Source organism: Talpa occidentalis, unplaced genomic scaffold (genome assembly GCF_014898055.3).
Source record: "Talpa occidentalis isolate TD23 unplaced genomic scaffold, MPIMG_talOcc4v2.1 talOcc4.15, whole genome shotgun sequence".
NCBI classification, from domain to species: domain Eukaryota; kingdom Metazoa; phylum Chordata; class Mammalia; order Eulipotyphla; family Talpidae; genus Talpa; species Talpa occidentalis.
In genome coordinates this window covers 58102565-58124630 of record NW_023601543.1, presented here as the reverse complement: position 1 = coordinate 58124630, position 22066 = coordinate 58102565, and the positions used below count along the sequence as shown (strand labels likewise).

Here is a 22066-nt window from a genome sequence, read left to right as displayed (position 1 = left end):
ACATATAAGTGATACCATTGGTATTTATCTTTCTCCTCTGGCTTATTTCAATGAGCGTAATCCCTTCCAGCTCCATCCATGTTGCTGTAAATGGCACAAATTTATCTTTTTTGATCACTGTGTAGTATTCCACTAAGTATATACACCACGTCTTCTTGATCCACTCATTTGTTGTGGGCATTTGGCTTGTCTCCATATCATGGCTATTGTAAATAGTGCTGCAATGAACATAAGAGTGCAGGTTTCCTTTCAAATTAGTGTTTTTGTGTTCATTGGGTAGATAACTAGGAGTGGAATTTCTGGGTCATATAGCATATCTGAAACGGACAAACATATTCTACAACTCACATAGAAATATGAAGGATCTAACATAGTCAAACAACTCTGAAAAAGAAACACATTTATTGAGGTATGATTTATATTACATATTTAAATTTTCAGTTCAATGACTTTTTCAAAAATGAATTTATTAGGTATACAACAGGTGCCAAGACAACACTTCATTCTAGCTAGAGATGGCCACAGATGTTATGGCAGGGAATACAGATGTTTAAACAGGAAAGGAATTAAAGATCACCTCAATGAGCTTTATTAGATTTCCTTAATTGTGTAACCATCACCACAATAAAGTTCTAGAACATTTACATCAACTCCATTTAGATCCTTTGCTTTAATTTACAGTTAATAACTGTTCTCATTCTTAACCCCAGACAACCACTAACCTACAGGACTCTATAGCTTTGCCTTTTCTGCACATTTCATATAAATAAAATATACAAACACAACATTTGGTCTCTTGTGTCCCATTTCTTACACTTAGCAGAATGGTTTTGAGGTGTATTCATGTTTTACTATTTATTAGCACTTGTTCCTTTTTATTGTTGAATATATCACATTTTGTTTATCCACTCACTAGTTGATGAATATTTGAATTGTCTCCACTTTTGGCCACATTTGAATAATGGTGTTATGAATATTCAAGTGCAATTGTTTGTGTGAATAAATGTTGCATATCTTTTGGGTAAATACTGAGGATTAGCATTGCTGGGTCATATGGTAAATTTATAATCAATATTTTAAGAGACTACCAAAATTTTTCAAAACATTACACAACTTGAACTTATTCACTTGATCTTAGCCAAAAGGCCGAGAAGCGATAAACTTGAACTTATTCAAACTAGAAACATATGAAAATTCTGGACTCTCCATATACTTGCCCACAGTTGTTATAATTGTCTTTAAAAAAAAAAAAAAGATTTATTTATTTATTTATATAAGCACTGGGTACAGTCAGAAGCGCGGGAGGGTGAAAGAATTCAGCAGAACCAGAGTGGGGAGCAGAACAGGCAGACTGATGAAGTACACTGCTGAGGGGAGCAGCGGGTGAGGCAGGAGAGGTCTGTGCACCATGTGGGACCCTCACTGGCAGCCGGGGATAGAACTGGTGCCGCAGGGTGCTGCAGAGGCTGTGGGCAGCTTCACAGCCCAGCACTCAACCACTGCACCACCGGGGAGGCCCTAATTGTCTTTTTTGTTATAGGCATTTGAGTGCAGATAAAGTTGTATCTCATTGTGCGTTTTTTTTTAAAGATGTATTTATTCATGCTACAAGAACTCTGGTACAGGCCAGATGTGTGGGAGGGTTAGAGGATTCACCAGAGACAGAGTGGGGAACATAACAGGCAGACTGGCTGAAATACACTGCTGAGGGGAGCAGTGGAAGAGACAGGAGAGGTCTGCCATGCCAAGTGGCCAGCCAAATCGAACCTGTGCTGCAGAGGCTGCGGACAGCTTCACAGTGCTGTGTTCAACTGCCTGCACCAGGCAGTTGAGGCCCTACCTCATTGTGTTTTTTTTTGTTGTTGTTGGTTTTTGTTTTTTTTTTGTTTGTTTGTTTGTTTTCTAATACCTTTGTTTTTTTTTCTTTTTTTGAATTTTTTATTTATATATTTTTACATCATTTTTCATTGTGGTTTTAATTAGAATTTCCCTAATGATTACTGATGTTAGGCATCTCTTCATGTGATTATTTGTATTTGTTCTTTGATGAAATGTCTCTTTAATCTTTTGCCCATTTTAAAAATGGGTTGTTTATCTTGTTTTTATTGAGTTGTGAAAGTTCTTTATATAGTCTGGCAATAAGTTCTTTATCAGATACATGATTTATGATTTTTTCTCTGAGTCTGTGTTTTGTATTTTTATTTTCTTAAAGATGTCTTTCTCTCTCTCTCTTTTTTTATCTAACACTGGTTTACAACACTGTACATGATTTAAGGGAATAGGTTCACACCTCCTCAGATGCCCGTCACCACACCACATGCAGCACAAAATCTTTCATAGTCCTTTATCATAGACAAGTCGGTCCCCTACCCACTTTGTTCCTATTCCTATCCCCTCTAGTAGCCTCAGTTCTGCAGTTATATTTTTAGGGTTTGTTTTGGTATAGTTTTGTCAGTCCCTTTGCTTTGTTTTTCTACATTCCACATATGGGTGAAATCATCCAGTATTTATCATTCTCCTGACTTGTTTCATTTAGCATAATTTCATCCAATTCCATCCAAGTTGCAGCAAATTGCAAGAGTTCATTTTTTTTTTTATAACTGAGTTCCATTATGTATCTGTACCACATCTTAATCCACTCATCTGTTTGGAGGCCCTTAGGTTGTTTTCCATAACTTCACTACTGTAAAGCACATATATCCCTTTAAATTAGTATTTTTGCATTCTTTGGGTGGAAGTTCTGGGTCATATGGTAGATCTATTTTTAATATTTTTAGGAACCTCCATACTGTTTTCCATGGGGCTGGAGCAGTTAATAGTCCCACCAACAATGTAGGAGGGTTCCTTTTTCTCCACATCCTCCCCAGCATTTGCTGTTGCTGGGTTTTTTGATATGGACATGTTATCTCATTGTGGTTTTGATTTGCATTTATTTCCCTGATGATAAGCAATGTTGAACTTATTTTCATGTGCTTTATGGCTATCTGTATGTCTTCTTTGGAGAAGGGTCTATTTAGCTCTTCTGCCCATTTTTTGGATAGGATTCTTTGTTTCATTTTTGTTGAGCTGTATGAGTTCTTTGTAAATCAGATATTAGCTCCTTGTCAGATGCATGATGTACAAATATGTTCTCCCATTCAGCAGGGCATCCTTTTATTTTAACTATAGTTTCTGAGTATAGAAACTTTTCAGTTTGATGCAGTCCCATTTGTTTATTTTTGCTTTTGTTTTCCGTGCCATTGGAATTGAGTCCCCAGATACATCACAGAAGCCAATGTCATAGAGTGTTTTGCCTATGTTTTCTCCTATGCATTTTATGGTTTCCAGTCTTACATCCAAGTTTCTAATCCATTTTGAATTAACTTTTGTGTATGGTATGAAAGAATGATCTGGTTTCATTTTTCTGCATATGACTGTCTAGTTTTCCTAGCACTTTAATGGTGTCTTTTGAAGCACAAACTTTTTGGTTTTGATGAAACACAATTTATATTATTTTTTTTATGGATCATGGTCTTGGTGTCCTATCTAAGTTTCCTTGCTTAATATATGGTCATAGAGACCATATATTATGTTTTCTGTTAAAACTCTCATAGTTTCAGCTTTTATATTTATATCTGTGATCCATTTGAGTTAATTTTTATTGTGTTTTTATGGAATAAGACTTAAATTCATTTTTGTGTGTATGTGGGTATACAATGATCCCTGCATCATATGTTGAAGAGATTATTCTTTCCCTCACTGAATTGCCTTCACACTTTTGTAAAAAACATGTTTTCCCTAAGTACAAGGATTTATTCTTGGGACAATATTCTGTTCCACTACCCCAAGGTCAGTAACATACTGTATTGATTATTGTATTTTTGTAATAATTTTGAAATTGAGAGGTGAATGTCCTCCTGCTTTGTTCTTCTTTGGCAAATTCCTTTTTACTAGTCTTGGTCCTTTCTATTTCTAAATTAAATTTAGAATTAGCTTATCAAGTTTTGAATAAGAAAGTCTGCTAGAAATTTGATAAAGTTGTATTAAATCTGTAGATCATGTATTTTTTCTTTAATTAATATAGTATAGTACATTGACTAATTTTATTAATGTTGAAGCAGCTTTGCATCATTGGAATAAACCCCACTTGGTCATGATGTGTAATTCCCTTATATATTGCTAGATTCAATTTGCTAATGTTTTGTTGAAGATTTTTATGTCTACATTCATGAGGAATACTGGTGTGTAGTTCTCTTGTGGGAAGTGTATATGGCTTAAATATCAGTGTAACACAGATCTCTTAGAGTTAAGCAGTGTTCCTTCCACTCTATTTTCTGAAAGATTTTGTGGAATGTTGATATTATTTCTATTATAAATGTTTAACGCAATTAGCCAGTGGCATTGGACTTTTTGTGTGTGGGAAGATTTAAACTTAGTAACTGCTTACTATTGATGGTGGCATGTAAAATGGTACAAGCATGTGAAGAGCATACCTGGTCCTCATTTGTCTTGCAAGTTACAGACATCAGTCATCTGTCTTGCAAGTTACTAGGATGGGATTGGGGGATGAGACAGTAAAAATTAAAACCACACTGAAATATCACTATACACCAACCATAGTAGCTAAAGTAAAAAAGGTGGAAAATACCAAGTGTTGACTAGGATGTGGAGCAACTAGAACTTGCATACTGTGCTGATGGGAGTGTATATTGGAAGAGACACTTTGGAAAACTAGTTTTAAAACATAAATCTGAGCATAAGAATACCGTAGGCCTGACAATTCAATTCCTAGATCTATACATAACAGAAATTCATAAATATGTTCACCAATACATAGTATGAAAATACATATAGCAGCAATAGTCCTCATGTCCCCAACCTGCGAACAACTCAAATGTCCATCAACAGTAGAATGGATAAACATATTGTAATATATTCCCACAATCGAATATAATATGACAATGAGAATGAATTATCTATAACCACATTTAACAATATGGATGAATCTCATGTTCATCATATGATTGAAAGAAGAAAGACACAAAGAGTATATTACAAAAACATAAAACACAACTGATTCAATTTATAGAAAATATCAAATAGACAAAACCAATCTATATTATTAGGAGTCAGGATAGTGACTCCTAATTGGAGTGGTAAGGGGGTGCCTCTGAACTGTTGGTTGTGTTCTGTTTCTTGATCTGAGCAGGTTCAGTTTGTGAAAATTCATTGAGCTGTATGCTAATGATATGTGCATTTTCTGTATGCATTATATGTTAATAAAAAGGTCTAAAAACAAAATAAAATTGCATGCTAGAAAAAAGCACTTTCTTATGAGTAGTGTAGAAAAATGTTTAAGGGAAAATGAGAAAGTGTCTATATATATCAGTGCTTTTTGAAAAAAGCAGTGGTTTCTACAATGTAACAATCCAGCTACAATGCAACATGATTTTATTCTACAACAATCTACAGAAAACTACTTATAATATGCATGTAGAAAATCAATATTTCTTAACCAAATTAGAAGGCAAAATCAACTTATGTATATTGAAACCCATTTTTTAGCCGTTCTTTTTCAAATGGCAATCCCAAAGAGAAAAGAGGCTTCAGTGGAAAAGACTGCAAGTCCTAGGTACTGTGGCTCAGTTCCATGGCTTAGGGTCAATTACCAGGGGAATAAGAGGTCTACTGTCTGCAGCTTACATAAACAGTAGTTTATGTGCTACCTGTTGGAAGGTATGCATACTTTTTTTTTTAGGTGTGAAACACCTGCTACCACAGCATGGTACTAATGAGAGACTAATGATAACCTTTAGATGTATGTAATGTTTCATAACTATACTCCAGTACGTAGGCTAGAGGTATGTCTAATTTGCCAATTCATTAAGCCAGACCTTAAGTTTGAAATTGATATTTCATGTTTTAAAAATATCCTATGGTGACTCCTCAAAGGGAAGAGAAAGAACAGTTCTTCATGGCAATCTTTTCTGTATCTTAAATGTCACTGATCACAAAAAGTCTGACTTCTGCTCACAGGCCTACATTCCCAAATAGATTTTCACCTTGACTTCAGTACCCTGCAGGTATTTGGACAATGGAAACTCTTCTCCTCACCCTGGAAAGTTGAAAACAAAATGGACCAGTACTGAGTACTTTCACATCTCAGGGTATGAAGAACTAATCAGTGCTGAATTCATAGTCTTTTATCCAACAAAGTGAAACATAAGAGATTATGAGTCATCTCCTGGGGTCTTTATTTCCACCATTTGCAGGAGCTTGACAGTTCCTATGTGAATAGTGACATCAAACAGGACTACTGCTCAAATGCCTTATCAATGTCTCCCTACACATACAATCACATACCAACTGTGGTGATGCAGGTATTTGTATTTCCAATCGCCTGAATGATACTTGGCTTTGGCTGCCGTCTAGTCACTCAAGCCTTCAGCCATTTTATCTAATCCCCCCTACACAATGAATGCAGCTTAAGACATGCCTCTTTTCCATCATGACACTTTTGATGAATACTCAGTTGTGATTTCGAGTTGAAGACTTTTTCAGGCGTGGGCTTTGTAGAGTTTTTCTCCACTATGAGTTTTCTGGTGTTTAATGAGATTTGATCTGTCAGTGAAGGCCTTTTGGCATCCTGTACAAACATAGGGCTTCTTTCCTGTGTGAATTATCTGATGCATATTAAGTGTTGCTTTCTGGATGAAAGCTTTCCCACATTTACTGCATTTGTAGTGTCTCTCTCCAGTATGAGATTTCTGATGGATTGTGAGGCGTGACTTCCAAGTGAAGGTTTTTCCACAGTCATTGCATTTATAGGGTTTTTCTCTGGTATGGATTTTCTGGTGTGTTATGAGATTTGACCTATCAGTGAAGGCCTTTCCACATTCAGCACATATATTTGGTTTTTCTCCAGTGTGAATTTTCTGATGCACGCGGAGTTGTGACTTCTTAGTGAAACACTTCCCACAGTCACTGCATTCATAAGGTTTCTCTCCAGTGTGAATTCTATGATGTGCAATGAAGTGTGATTTCTGGATGAAGGCCTTCCCACATTCAGGACAAACGTAAGGTTTCTCTCCTGTATGGATTCTCTGATGCACGCTTAGTGTTGATTTCTGGATGAAAGCTTTCCCACATTCATTGCATTCATAGTGTCTCTCTCCGATATGAGATTTCTGATGTATTTTGAGGCGTGACTTCCATATGAAGGCTTTTCCACAGCCATTGCATTTATAGGGTTTCTCTCCAGTATGAGTTTTCTGGTGTTTAATGAGATTTGACTGATCACTGAAAGCCTTCCCACATTCAGCACACATATAAGGTTTCTCTCCTGTATGAGTTTTCTGATGGGTCGTGAGATTTGTCCTATGAGTGAAGACCTTTCCACATTCTGTACATATGTAGGGTTTTTCTCCTGTGTGAATTCTTTGATGCACGTGGAGCTGTGACTTCTTAGTGAATGATTTCCCACAGTCACCGCATTCATAAGGTTTTTCTCCTGTATGAATTCTCTGATGTGTATTGAAGTGTGATTTCTGGATGAAGGCCTTTCCGCATTCAGTGCATACATAGGGTTTCTCTCCTGTGTGAATTCTCTGGTGCATCCTCAGTGCTGATTTTCTTGTGAAAGCTTTCCCACACTCACTGCATGCATAGTGTTTCTCTCCAGTATGAGTTTTCTGATGTATATTGAGGTCTGAATTCTGGGAGAAACCTCTTCCACATTCACTGCATTCATAAGGTTTTTCTCCTGTATGAATTCTCATATGCCTAAAGAGATAAGATCTGTGGAAAAAGGCTTTTCCGCATTCACTGCATTTATATGGTTTGTGCCCAGTATGAATTTTCTGATGTGTAATGAGGTTTGATTTGAGAGTAAAGGCCTTCCCACATTGAGTACATACATAGGATTTGTCTCCTGTATAAACATCCTGAGTTGCACTAATTTGTGGCTTCTGAGAGGAGACTTTCTCACTTTTGTTGCATTTATGGGATTTTTCTCTGGCATGAATTCTCTGATGCTCAAAGAGATGTGACTTCTGGGTGAAGCCCTTTACACGTTCAGTACATACATAAAGTTTCTCCCCAATATGATTTTTTGGGTGGTGGATGAGGACTTGTTTGTGGCCAAGATGTTTTTCACATTGATTAGGTTCATAGGAACTCACTCCTGCATCAGCAGTCTCATTCTTAGTAGAGGAAGAGCTATGGGCAAAATTGTTACCTTTTCCAAAAATCAGATCAAGATTCTTTGTTGCACTGCCTCCATTATGGTTATATAAGTTGAAAGTATGCTTCAAATTTTTTGCAAATGTATCACAGTTGTGGAATTTTTTAATTGCGGGAGCAAGTTTGGTACTCCCATGAATTATTTTTTCAATGTTTTTACACTCGTTGCTCCTATCCTTAATTAATACTTTCACATGACTTAAAGGGTTATTCTGGTTTTCCTGATATCTCTCCAGCTGGTCATTATCTTGCCATAATTCTTCTAAAATGGAACAGAATGAATCTTCTCTTATGGGTTGACCAAATTTCCCATGGTGGAATGAAACTGCTCCAGAAATTCTCTGTTGTCGGGTTTGCCCAATATCTTTACCTGAAGAGAAGCAGAAAAAAGTGAAAATGACTCAAAGACAATTACAGGAGGATAGAGGGTATATGTAGTTCAGACAGGATGAACGAGAAATGGAAAAATTCATCTGATAATAATGAAAATAATAATAATGTACCAATAAAAAATTGCTATATGAAAAACAATTATATACCATTCATGATCTATCAGGCACTGTTCCGAATGCTTTACACATAAACAGGCCATTTAATACTAAGTATTAGGTATCTACCAGTACCCCAGTCATGTTTTACAGATGACTAGATAGAAGCACAGAGAAGTATGTGATTTGCTGAATATCCAAGTAAATAATTGAGGGAAATGGAATTTGAACCATAGAAATCCATATCTACTATGTAGAAGGTCTGGATAGTAAGCAGGGTTAAGCAGAAGTCATTTAAGGGAAAATCGGCATGGGAAAAATATTTCAGATTGTATCTCCTTACTATATATCAGCTCTAAAATCTTACCAATTGCTCTGCTTCTTGCATTTCCCTCTGAATCATTATGAATATCAACATTAAATTTATATGCCTCAAACACCTATTCCTCTCTCTATATATATAGAAAAAAACTACGGTAACATTTGCCATTCTGACACAGACAAACACCAAGTGGATATCTGTGCTCCAGCACTATAGCTGGCTGAAATATATTCCCAGGAATATATTCTTTCAACAAATGTCAAGTAGGAGAGGCAAAGTCATCTATGGCAGGAACTGCAAGCCATCCACCAAAATTTACTCTTCTCTTCTTTCATAGTAATAGAATGTAGCTGTGCATCACACTTGCCAGCCTCACTTTGTTCGTGCCAGCAGAATATGTGCAGATGTGAAATGTGCCATGTCTGAGGTATAGCATAGTGATTTATAACTAATGACACTGTATCATACACTTGAATGTTCATAATAAAGTAGGTATTACATGTTATCACCCTGAATAAGAAATGGTAACTGTTGGGATGGAGGCGCTAATAATGCTATGGTGGTAATCATTTTCCAATATATAAATGCATCACATCAACACATTATATGCCTTAAATTTACATAATGTTATATGTTATATATGTATCAATAAAGCAGAGGAAAACAACATAAAATATGGTGTACTTAGGGCTAATTCTGACCTAGACCTATCCACTGAAAGGTATAAAACATCACTGAGAAATTTAAAAAGACCTAAATAAATGGAGATATATAACTTGTTCCTGAATTGGAAGAATCAATAATGGAAAATTGAAATAAGATGTCAATTCAGGGCCTCCCCTGGTGGTGCAGCGGTTGAGCGCTGGGCTGCGAAGCTGCCCGCAGCCTCTGCAGCGCCGGTTCTATCCCCGGCCACCAGCGAGGGTCCCACATGGAGTGCAGACCTCTCCTGCCGTGCCCGCTGCTCCCCTCAGCAGTGTACTTCGGTCCGTCTGCCTGTTCTGTTCCCTGCTCTGGCTCTGGTGAATTCTCTCACCCTCCCGCACTTCTGACTGTACCCAGTGCTTGTATAAATAAATAAATAAATCTTTTTTTTTTTAAAAAAAAAAAAAGATGTCAATTCATTCCAAACTAAACTACTGAGTCAATATAATCCCAATTAAAATTTACTTTTGTAGAAATTGAAAAGCTCTTTTTAAAATTCAGGTAGATATACAAAGGACTTGGAATAGCTAAAACAATTTGAAAGAGTACCACAAAGTTGTAGCACTAACCCTACATGATTTCAAATTTATTATATAGCTAGATGAATAGATCTGGGACAGAATGAAGAGCCCATGTAGCTGACAACTGATTTTTTTTAAAAAAAAGGTTGCAAAGGCAATTCAGTGAAAAAGGATAGTTCTTTTTTCACTCAATGATATTGGGACCATTGGATAGCCATGTGCAAAATAAAAAAGAACTTCGATCCATATTTTAATCAGATAAAAAAATGAACACAAAATGGATCACAGAACTAAAAGTAAACACTAAATTTTAGTGATCTTGGATTAGGTAAAGATTTCTTAAATACAACACCAAAAGCACAATCCATAAAATATAAAAGACAAATCAAACATTGTCAAAATCTAAAACTTCTCATGAAAGACACTGATTAAAAAAAGTAAAAAGACAAAACTTTGCAAAATACATATCTGGTAAATAGCCAGTGTCCAGGATATATAAAGAATGTCTAAAACTCAAAAATAAGAAAACAAAGTTTTCTATAGAAAACGGCATAGAAGATATAGGGATGTCAACTATTAGATGTGAAAACCATGGTAAGATACAACCCAACTATTACAGTGCCTAAAGAATGCTTTAAATGGATAATTCTAAGTGTTGGTAGGTCAACTGGAGCTTTCATACATAGCTGGAAAATGCATAGATATAAGTTTGAAATGGAAATACATGGTCATGTTTATATCTTTGAAAGAAAGTTTAATTGTCACATAGTGGGTAATGGAGAGTAATTGTAGATTTGTTCCATAAAGCTTATGGCAAGATGAATAAAATGTTTTAGGTAATGAAATCTGTCATTAGCATTTAAGGTGAAGTAGCAAAAAGAACAGAATCAGTGGATCTAATCAGGAATACAATAATCATAATCCAAGCATAAAAAAATAAGGGACTGGTTTTGGGTGATATTTCTGGGAATTGAAATGAACTGAGAACTGAAAATGATACTTGCAAAAATATAGCAAGAACTATAGAGTAATTTTTTAAATTACTGCAATATTTAACAGACATTGATAGAATGTGACAAAATGCAGAATTTGTGAAGGGTTTAGGATACATGATGTGATGAAAACTCCGATTCTTTATGTGCTAAGGAACAAAAGAAACATCCCAAGGGAACTTGTGGGGTAGCTAAATCTGGTGAAAAACAGATGAGGGATATCAATAGCTGATTTATGAGAATTTCACAATGGATGGACCCAGGCATGTGTATGGAGATTGGTGAACAGTAGACAGGGTCGCTGGGGGAACCTAAAGAAAAACCTAAAAAGTCTAGACGAAAGAACAAATAAACTGGACGCAAGTCAGCAAGAAATGGAGAGAAAACGCAACTGAAACAATGGCAACATGAGCAAGTCATGCTTAAGAAGAGACAAAACAGGTTTATAATGAAACTCAAAGAGACAAAACAGGTTTATAATGAAAAGTTCACATGAGATTGAAGAAATAAAAAATAAAATATGGGATATTCCTGTATTTCTTTATACAATATATAGAATGAAAAACTTCATTGCTGGCACAAACTCTAGGAAAGAAAGAACCTTTTGTACAGTGTTGCAAAAATATAGCAAGAACTACAGAGTAATTTTTTAAATTACTGGAAAATTTAAGAAACATTGACAGATTGTGACAAAATGCGGAAGTTGAGAAGGGTGGTATGCAGAGAATAATTTGGTGGTATGGAGTCACATTCAGGATAAGAATAGGCAGTGATGAGGCAAGTCCTCTCATACACATTCCTAAGAAATCCTCAAACTCCATATATGAACATTTTTTGCATACAGGGTTGTTTGCATTAGCTAGAGTTAATGAAAATCTAGGTTCTATCACTGGGTAAATGGTTAAATGGTGCATTCTGGAATGCAGCAATCCAAGGAAAAAAGCCAGATCACCATGCTGCATTACAGACCCTCTTTAGGGATGAATGAAGAAAAAAGGAGCAGAATTAAGACTCGGCACAATTTACATATACTATATATAATTTAATTTATATATACTAAGATATATACTCATAAACCACAGGTTTTAGGAGAATACCACACAAAACCAAAGATCAAACACGTTAGACCAATTGCCCATGGGAGCAGAGATAAGGAATGGAGATGGGGAGTTGGAATTAAAGGGAAGAAATGTTTAAACACTTGAATGTTCAAGGAAAGAATCTAAGATAACAAGAGTGGTAGGAGTAGATTAGGAAAAATTAAAGTATTCTAAATAAGATGGGGGTGGTGTGGTGTGTGTGATCTAGGATACAGAGATTAGAGACAGCTCTCTTGTCAAAAAGCCAAGCAAAGAAGACAACAGATGTGGCAAGTGTCATACTTGGAGATGACATTTAGGTATCACAAGGGCTTCTGTCAAGTATCCCCAAACAACTCCAAAATTTTAGGATTTTCAAGACTTGCTCTCCTCAGAGCCTATCAAAAATATCAGCTTCTCCTAAAAAGAGGGAGATTTACTTACATGTCCCCCATTGACCTGGGTCACACCCACTTACCTACAGAGCTCTGAGGTGGGGTTTCCTCCTCCAGTGCCCATGGTCCCTCTCCTTGCTCCAACTGGAAGATGACCTTTGGTTTGGGAACTTGATACCCTGTTAACAGAACATGATACAGAATTGGATGCAGCTAATTGGGTTTCAGGGACCTTTCAATGACACATTCCATTTGCTCTTCAGAAAAGTAATCGCATTTCACTGGGACTAGAGTAACAATCACAGAAGTAAAAGAGGACTGAAGAATCTCAGGCAAATCAAGGATGACACCATCACACACTTAAGATGTCCCATAGCACTCGGCAGCTGAGGCTGGAAATAGCCTCCTTGAGACCCCCCAGCAGTCACACTGGGTGGCCGTGCTTACCCACTGAGAGCAGGTGGCTGTAGTTCTCCAGAGTCACATCCCGGTACAGGCACCTCTGAGTGGAGTCCAGCTGCTGCCACTCCTCCTTGCTGAAGACCACAGTCACATCCTCAAATGACACTGACACCTGTAAGAGCACAATCCTGTTCAAGGTGACATGGTCAGCGCCGGGGGATGGCAGGAAGACAGATGAGAAATTGTTATTAATGACTTTTACTGTAATGTATCATGTAAGGTTTTCACTCAGTATCTAGTTTTGTATTTTGTAGGAGAAAAAATACTTAGAAGTATCTCGATATTCATTGGGTATGACATTCATTCATGTATTCATTTAGTCATTCTTATTTTAAAAATGAGGATTAAAATAGGTTCTCTTTAAGTCTTCTAGTTAATGTAGGGATTACATTCAATACATTTACTGATTGACATGTGCTAAGCAATGTAGAGTTGAATAAAATATAAAACCAACATAGAACGATACAAAGGAGACTAAAAGTCACACAGAAAAAAAACTTAATGTGAGGGTAAGACAAAACAATAAAGTGTTTTAAAGATAATATAAATGAATATCTTCTCGATCCTGGATTAAGAAAATAATTCTCAAATGCTATACAAAAACATTAACCTTAGAGAAAAAGATTGGTAAGTCTGTCCACAATAAAGTTTAAAATTTCTATTCACTTGAAAGACAGCCTTATAAGAGAAATAAAAAAAGGACTTGCGTCTAGAACATGTAAGGAACTATTATGAATTAAAGAAGAAAGAGACCACCCAGTAGAAAAGTAGACAAAGGATTTGAACAGGCATTTTACAAAAGAAAAATCCAAGATGTCAACAGACACAAAAAGAGATTACCCTTCTACGCAACAAGGGAATGAAAATTCAAATCATAATGAGACACCGCTACACAATCTGTAGAATGTCTTTGGTGAAGAAAGGTTGACATGTGAAGTGTTGGAGAGAATATGGTAGAGAAGAACTCTCCTGTTGCTCAGGGTGATGTAAATTGGTACAAACACATTGGAATGCATTTTGGCTTTACCCGATCATGTTGAAGATGCATATACACTAGAACGAAGTGATTCCACTCATAGAAAATATGAGCATGTGTGCAACAGAAGGCATATTTGAAAATTTCAATGGCTGCATTATTCAAAATATGTGTAACATTTCATTAAACATGTTAAAATTTATATATATTTTTAAAAAATCAGTGTTCAACATAACAGTAACAATACTACCTTTGTGAAAAAATATTAAGGATATTTCCTTAGTTACTTTTATTTGTATAATCTCTACATATATCCCACCACTCACCCACCAAGAAAACAGAATGTTTTTCTGTGCGAGGGTGATCTGGAGGACTGGCAAAGAGAACCAAGTGAATATATCACCTAGTCAAAAATGAAGTTAAAAATTATCAATGGGGTCAAAACAAAGCAGATGCAATTCTCCCTATTTCTCCTGCTACATACAGCTAAAAATCCTGGTCATCCTGTAAAATAAAAATAAGAAGACTCTTCAGTTGGAAAGAAACAGACTGACTAGGGACCTGGGTACCTGAAGAATGACACAGCAGTGATTTCATGTTTTCTCTTTGCCACATATATTCTGCACTGGGTGCTGGAGAAGCTAGCAATCCAGAATGCCAACTGGCACGGACAAAAATAGCCCAAGAAAGCCTGTTATCTTTAGCCAAGATGGCAAGAGGGAAAAATTTAGATAATAACTGCACTACTCCAGCCTAGCATCACAGACAACTCTTTGGCTCCCCAGTCAGCCTTCGGCTGACAGGGGAGCCTAGATTTTCATCCTTGCTTCAAGGTAATGAGGCCCCTTCCACATAGTGTAGCCACAGAGTAGGGTAAATGATTTTCAGTCTTTTTTGCCCTCCCACCATTAGGATTGCATGCCTGATGGCAGGCACCTGTGTTTGCTCCACTGTTATAATTGTGTTCTTTACTTCTGTGGGCCATGACTGCAATATTGAGATATCCACCAAGAGAAGCAGAGGCAGGAGAGAGAAGAGGAGAAAGAAGGACAGAGAAGCCCAGAGTGAAGATTTGCTGGGGTCTTGGAGGCCTAGAGGCCTCCTGGCCCCCCAGCACCCCTGCCTGCCGTGTACCTGGTTGCTGCACTGCTCCAGGACTCCTCCTTCACCTGTCTTGTCCGCTTGAATCAGAGACAACCTGCTCTGTCCCTGTTCTGCCACTACACACAGTGTAGGCTGTGTGGGGCTCTTGAACTTCCACATCCACCTGGTCACAAGATGCCCTTCTCCTTCTTCACCAGTGTGGTGTCAGAGGTGTTCTGGTAGGAAGCCTGAAATTACACACACACACACACACACACACACACAACCCAGCCACAAAGTGTTCATCCCCCTTCTCTGGTGTCAAAGGGGGCTTAATGGGGAAGATGAACTTTTACCAGTGAAAAAGAAAAAAGAGATTCTCTTTTTCAGGCAGAACAATGTCAATGGAGGCCTGCTAAACTCAAGATTTAAATGATATTTGGAGTCTCATATTTCCCAAAGTGTCCGGGACATAATAGAAAATCAGGCATCCTACAAAGAAGCAGAAAATGAGAATGAGAAAGACAACAACAGGCACCAGCACTGAGATGGTACAGATGTTAGAATTATCTGAGGAGGATTTTAAGAGACATCATAAAAATGCTTCAATACACTTAAAAGAAGTGCAAATATAGAAAGCATCAGCAAAGAAGAAGCAGAGATATAAAGAACTGAGTGGCCTCCCCTGGTGGGGCAGGCGGTTGAGCACAGTGCTGTGAAGGTGTCCAGAGCCTCTGCAGCACGGGTTCAATCCTGGCTGGCCAGCGAGAATCCCACATGGAGCGGCAGACCTCTCCTGTCTCGCCTGCTGCTCCCCTCAGCAGTGTATTTCGTCAGTCGCCTGTTCTGTTCCCCACTCTGTCTCTGGTGAATCCTCTCACTTCCTGTGCGTCTGACCTGTATCCCGGTTCTTGTATGTATGAATAAATAAATCTTTTTTTTTTTTTTAAAAAGAACTGAGTGAAGATTTTAGAAGTGAAAATTATAATAACCAAAAAAAAAAAAAAAACAAAAAAAACCTCAATAGGGCTAGCATCAGAATAGAGAGGACAGAGGAAAGAATCAGAGAACTTGAAGATAGAAAATAAGAATGATCAGACCCGAGCAACAGCAAGAAATTGACTGGAAGAAAATGAACAGAGTCTCAGGGACCTGTGAGACTACAATAACAGTTCCAGCATTCTTGTCATCAGAGCCTAGGAAGGGGAGGAGGAGCATGGGTCTGAAAAAGTAATTGAAAAAATAATGCTGAAAATTTATCAAATTTGGCAAAACACATCAACCTAGAGATTCAAGAAACTGAGCAAACCCCAAGGATCAACCAAAGAAATCTATACCAAGACACATAATAATCAAACTTCAGACAACTAAAGACAAAGAAAAACATCTTAAAATTAGCAAGTGAAAAATGACACCTCATCTATGGAGGAAAAACAAAGTGACAGCATATTTCTTGTTAGATACCAAGGAGGTGAGAAGAAAGGGCACGATGGTTTCCGTAACTGGTAAAATTACCCTTCACAAATGAAGGGGTAATGGTTAATAAACAAATGAAAGGATGCTTGATATTATTAGTTATCAGGGAAGTGCCAATCAGGGAAGTACAGTAAGATACCACCTCACAACCACTAAACCAAAAAGTCAGATAATAAGTGTTGGTCAGGATGTGTAGAAAATGGAAACTCTATATGTTGCTGGCAGGAATGTAAAATGGTGCAGTTGCTTTGGAAAACAGTCTGGCAGTTCCTCACACAATTAAACAGTTACCATTTGACCCTCATATTCTACTCCTCAGTATATATCCAAGATAAATGGAAAAGTATGGTCACATAAAAATTTGACCATGATTTTGATTTTTACTTTATTATAATTAGTCTTTTTCCTGGTCCCTTATTTAGGTTCTCTAAATTCCTGCTATGAGTGAGACCATCTGGTATTTTTCTTTTTCTTTCTGGTGTATTTCGCTGAGCATGATCCCTTCCAGCTCCATCCATGTTGCTGCAAATTGCATGAGTTTATCTTTTTTGATTGCTGAGTAATATTCATAACCAAGATGAAAATGCATACATTGTGCAAAAATGAAAAATGATGTAAAATATGTAAAATTAAAAAAATAATTAAAATTTTTTTTTGACTTAAAACCATCTTTGGGGTATTCGGTGAATGGCCTTGGAAGAAGTTTGGTAATTCAATGTGTTGTGGAAGTAGATTTTATTCAAATAAAAATGCTTTGCTATTCTTCAAAAAAAAAATTTGACCATGCATATTTATATAGCATTACTTATAGTAGGCAAAAGGTAGAAAGAATTCAAATGCACATTTGCTGACAAATGGATAAATAAATGTGGTATATCTGCACAATGGAATATTATTCAGCCAGAAAAAGGAATGAAGTACTGATAGATGTTACAATAATGAATGAACTTTGGAGACATTATCCTAAGTGAAAGAAGTCTGACACAAAGACCACATACTATATGAGTCCATTCAAGTGAAATGTCTATAGAATAAAGTATTCTATAGAGACAGAAAATAGATTAGTTGTTGCTTAGCGTTGGGGGAGACAGGGAGGGGGGTCTCATGAGGTCAGGAGTAATGGCTAAATGGTTTCTTTTGATGTGATGAAACTGTTCTAAAACTGATGTGGTAATAGTTGCACATCTCTATAAATATATAAAAACCTATTTTTAAATTTAATTATTTATTTATATATTTTTTACATCATTGTTCATTTGTTTACAATGTTTGCTTTCTTTTCTCATGTGTAGTCCCCATAGAATTCCCACCACCACTTCACCCATGCACCATCTTCATAGTCCCTTGTGCTCTTCCTGCCCTTGTTTTGAGCCTTCTCCCTCCCCCTCCCCTGCTGGATGTCTGTGATTTATAGCTGTCTGTTTATTTTTGTTTTGTTGCGTTGTGTTTTTATTGTCATTTTTTTCCTTGATCTCTTGTATGGTTCCCCTATATTCCTCCTATAAGTGAAACCATCTGATATTTTTCTTTTTCCTTCTGACTTATTTCACTGAGCATAATCCCTTCTAGCTATTTAACTGTATACTTTAAATAGGTAAATAGTATGGTATATGGATTATATTTCAATAAAACTATTATATAAAAAGAAGAGATGAAGGGGAAATCAAGACATTCTCAGATGAAGGAAAAGTAAGAAAATTTGTCGCAAGCATGCCTGTCCTAAAAGACAGACTAAAGGAAGTTGTCTAAAGAAATAAAATGATGAAAGAATCTTGGAACATCAGTAAAGAAGGAAAAATGGAAAAGCTAAAATATGGATAAATACAATAAACTTCATTCCTGCTCTCAAGTTTTCTAAATTATGCTTAAAGTTCAAGGCACAAAGTATAGAATTGTCTGATATAGATCTCCAGTCAGTGGAAGAAATGTTTGACAATTATACACTGTGTAGGTAAAGAAATTTAAAGGGATTTAAAGGTATGTCTCCTGCACCTCACTCTAACTGATAAAAGGTCAACACCAGTGTACTGATGTGATGAAAGAACAGTTCTGAATTTGGATTATTGTACAGACCCACACATGTGTAAAATGTTGAAGGACTACACAAAAAATAGCAATGTCAGTTTCCTGTTTGTGACACTGTACTATAGTGATGCAGGCTGTAATCATTAGTGGAGACTGGGTAATAGGTTACTTGGGACTTGTCTGTATCATGTCTACAACTTCCTATCAATCTATAATTATTTCAAGGTAAAAAGTTTAAAAAAAAAACAATCAGAATGATTGGAGAAGTTAACAGACACACCAAAAAAAAAAAGATGTGGATGTTATTAAAAAGGAGCATTCACTCTTTCCCTGACTATCTCTCTGCTTACCTACCTACCTGCCTGCCTACCTACCTATCATATGGACTTTATTTAGTGGGTTAAAACCCAGTACTATCATTTTGCATTTTGCAACTCAAATTGTCCCAGATTTGACAAAAGAAAGCTTGTTCAAACTGGCCCCTGTGTCCTTCTGTCCATGTCATTTGATTGCCTCATTACCTTCCAGTACAGTGAGTTCTCCCAATATCATTTTGTACTTTCTGTTTGAACCCTAGAGTCAATCATTTCCCCAAGAAGTTCTAGTTCCTATTAGTGACAAGTGGTAAATCAAAGTATGCCCATTGTACCTGACATGTTGTCTTTTCAGCATCAGAGTAAGCAAGGAATGTTTTTCATTACAGTAAAATCCAACTAATCAATGTAGAAAAATGATGGCATTAGAAAAACATCACCAGGGAAACAGCATGGTAATTAATTGTTACAGGAAAGATTCACTGCTGAATGCTAAAATCTGTCGACAAAAGCATGAGAAATAGTATATTTATGTAGTCTGAAAGTATCTCCCCACAAAATACTAATTAATTTAATAGGAAAAAATAGTAACCTTATGGAACCTAACAGATACCATCTTAGCCAGTGACCAAAGTTAATATTATCAATAAAGGGCAAATTAATATTGAATGCCTGCTGCCATGAGGCACTGGGAAGGACACAGCACCATTTTGTGATATTCCTGACAAAAACAAACAACCTGAATTTTAATCATGAATAAACAACAAACTCAAACTGAAGGACATTCATCAAACTGTTGATGTCATGGATGCCAAGGAATGGCTAAGGGATTATTCCAGATTTATGACTAAAGGGACAGGTCAATTAAATGTACTACATTAGCCAAGGATTGCATGCTGGATCAAGAGGAAGTGCTATAAAGGATATAATTGTGACAACTGGGGAAACTATTACATATCTGAATGTGAATGTAAAATGTCTTAATTTTAATAATTATACTGTGGTTATATAAGAGAATGTCCTTTTTCTTAAGAGATACATGTTGAAGTACTCAGGAGAATTAATACTGCAAATTACTCTAATATGATTCAGGAAATAAAAATTTAAAATATTTTTGAAAAAAATGGAAAGATGCCCCTTGCTCATGGATTGGAATAATTAACATTGCTAAAATGGCCACCTTACCCAAAGCAATATAGAGATTTAATGTAATCCCTATCAAAGTTTCAATGCTATTCTTCAATGACACAGAGCAAACTTTACTGAAATTCAAATGGAACCACAAAAGACCCCAAATAGTTAAAACAATCTTGTCAGAAAAAGAGGCAGATGAGTCCTATCACACAACCAGACTCCAAACTATACTACAAAGCTATATTAATCAAAACAGACCATTAGAATAAAATTGAGAGTCCAGAAATAAGCCTGCACATCTGAACACAGTTAATCCACAACAAAGGAGCCAAGAGTATACATTGGAGAAAGGAGAGTCTCTTCAACAAATGGTGTTGAGAAAACTGCACAACCACATGCAAAAGAATGAAACTAGATCACTATCTCCCATCTTACACAAAAATGAACTCAAAATTGATTAAAGACCCCAAAACACAAAATACATAGAAGGAAATAGGCAAAATATAGAGTAACAAAATAGAGGAACAGAAAAACTAAATCAAACCAAACCTTAGGAGCCTCCCTGGTGGCTCAAGGTGTTAAGCACGGCACTGTGAATCTATCTGCAGCCTCTTCAGCATGAGTTCAATCCCCGGCCGGCCAGGGAGCAACCCACATGGCGCAGCAGACCTCTCCTGTCTCTCCCGCTGCTTCCCTCAGCAGTGTATTTCAGTAGATCTGCCTGTTCTGCCCTCCACTCTCTGTGGTGAATGCTCTCATCCCTCGTACCTCTGGTCTGTACCCCAGTTCTTGTAAGCATAGATAAATCTTTAAAATGGAAAGACACCCCCTGCTCATGGATTGGAAGAATTAACATTATTAAAATGTCCATCCTACCAAAAGCAATATACAGATTCAATGCTATTCAATAAAAATCTCAATGACATTCTTTATTTTTTTATTTAAATATTTTATTTTATATAATTCTTACATCTTTTTTCATCTTTGCACAATGTATGCATTTTCATTTTGGTTTTATTCCCACATAATTGCTCCTCCCCCTTATTTTGACTCTAGTCCTTCCTTTCCCCACCGCTCCCTCCGCCTCCACCCCCCGTAGTGTGTCTCTGGTTTATAGTTGCTTGTTGATTTAGATTTTTACTTTGTATTGATTAGTCTTTTTCCTGGACTCTTATTTAGGTTTTCTAAATTCCTGCTATGAGTGAGACCATCTGGTATTTTTCATTTTCTTTCTGACTTATTTCGCTGAGCATGATCCCTTCTAGCTCCATCCATGTTGCTGCAAACTGCATGTGTTTATCATTTTTGATTGCTGAGTAATATTCCATTGTGTAGATGTACCACATCTTCTTGATCCAGTCATCTATTTTTAGACATTTGGGTTGTTTCCATACCTTAGCTATTGTAAATAGTGCTACTATAAACATAGGTGTACAGGTGCCCTTTGGAATTACTGTTTCTGTGTCTTTTGGGTAAATACCTAGGAGTAGAATTGCTGGATCATATGGAAGCTCTATGTTTAGTAGGTCCAGAAATCTCCACACAGCTTTCCATAGTGGTAGGACCAGTTTGCACTCCCATCAGCAGCGCAGGAGAGTTCCGTTTTCTCCACAACCTCGCCAACATTTGTTGTTGCTATTTTTATTTTAATATGCGCCATTCTCACTGGTGTGAGATGGCATTTCATTGTAGTTTTGATTTGCATTTCCCTGATTACAAGTGATGTTGATCATTTTTTCATATGCCTGTTGGCCATTTGCATTTCTTCTTCAGAGAAGTTTCTTTTTAGCTCTTCTGCCCATTTTTTGACTGGATTATTTTATTTGTTTTTGTTGAGTTTCATCAGCTCTTTGTAGATTTTTGTGATCAGTCCT

General features: G+C 36.7%; 1 protein-coding gene across 2 annotated transcripts in view; it reads right to left on the bottom strand.

Annotated features, from left to right (window-relative positions):
* Positions 1–415: 415 nt before the first annotated feature.
* Positions 416–22066, bottom strand: part of ZNF41 (zinc finger protein 41) — a 55640-nt gene continuing 33989 nt past the window's right edge. The window contains exons 2-5 of one of the 2 annotated variants that reach the window (XM_054695755.1): positions 15295–15491; positions 13170–13296; positions 12806–12901; positions 416–8590 (exon numbers count right to left, since the gene is read on the bottom strand). In XM_054695755.1, coding sequence (XP_054551730.1) covers positions 6537–8590; positions 12806–12901; positions 13170–13296; positions 15295–15423 — 2406 coding nt within the window. In that variant the 5' untranslated portion in view covers positions 15424–15491 and the 3' untranslated portion in view covers positions 416–6536. The remainder of the gene's footprint in view (positions 8591–12805; positions 12902–13169; positions 13297–15294; positions 15492–22066) is intronic. The other variant, XM_037512451.2, reaches the window with a different exon arrangement.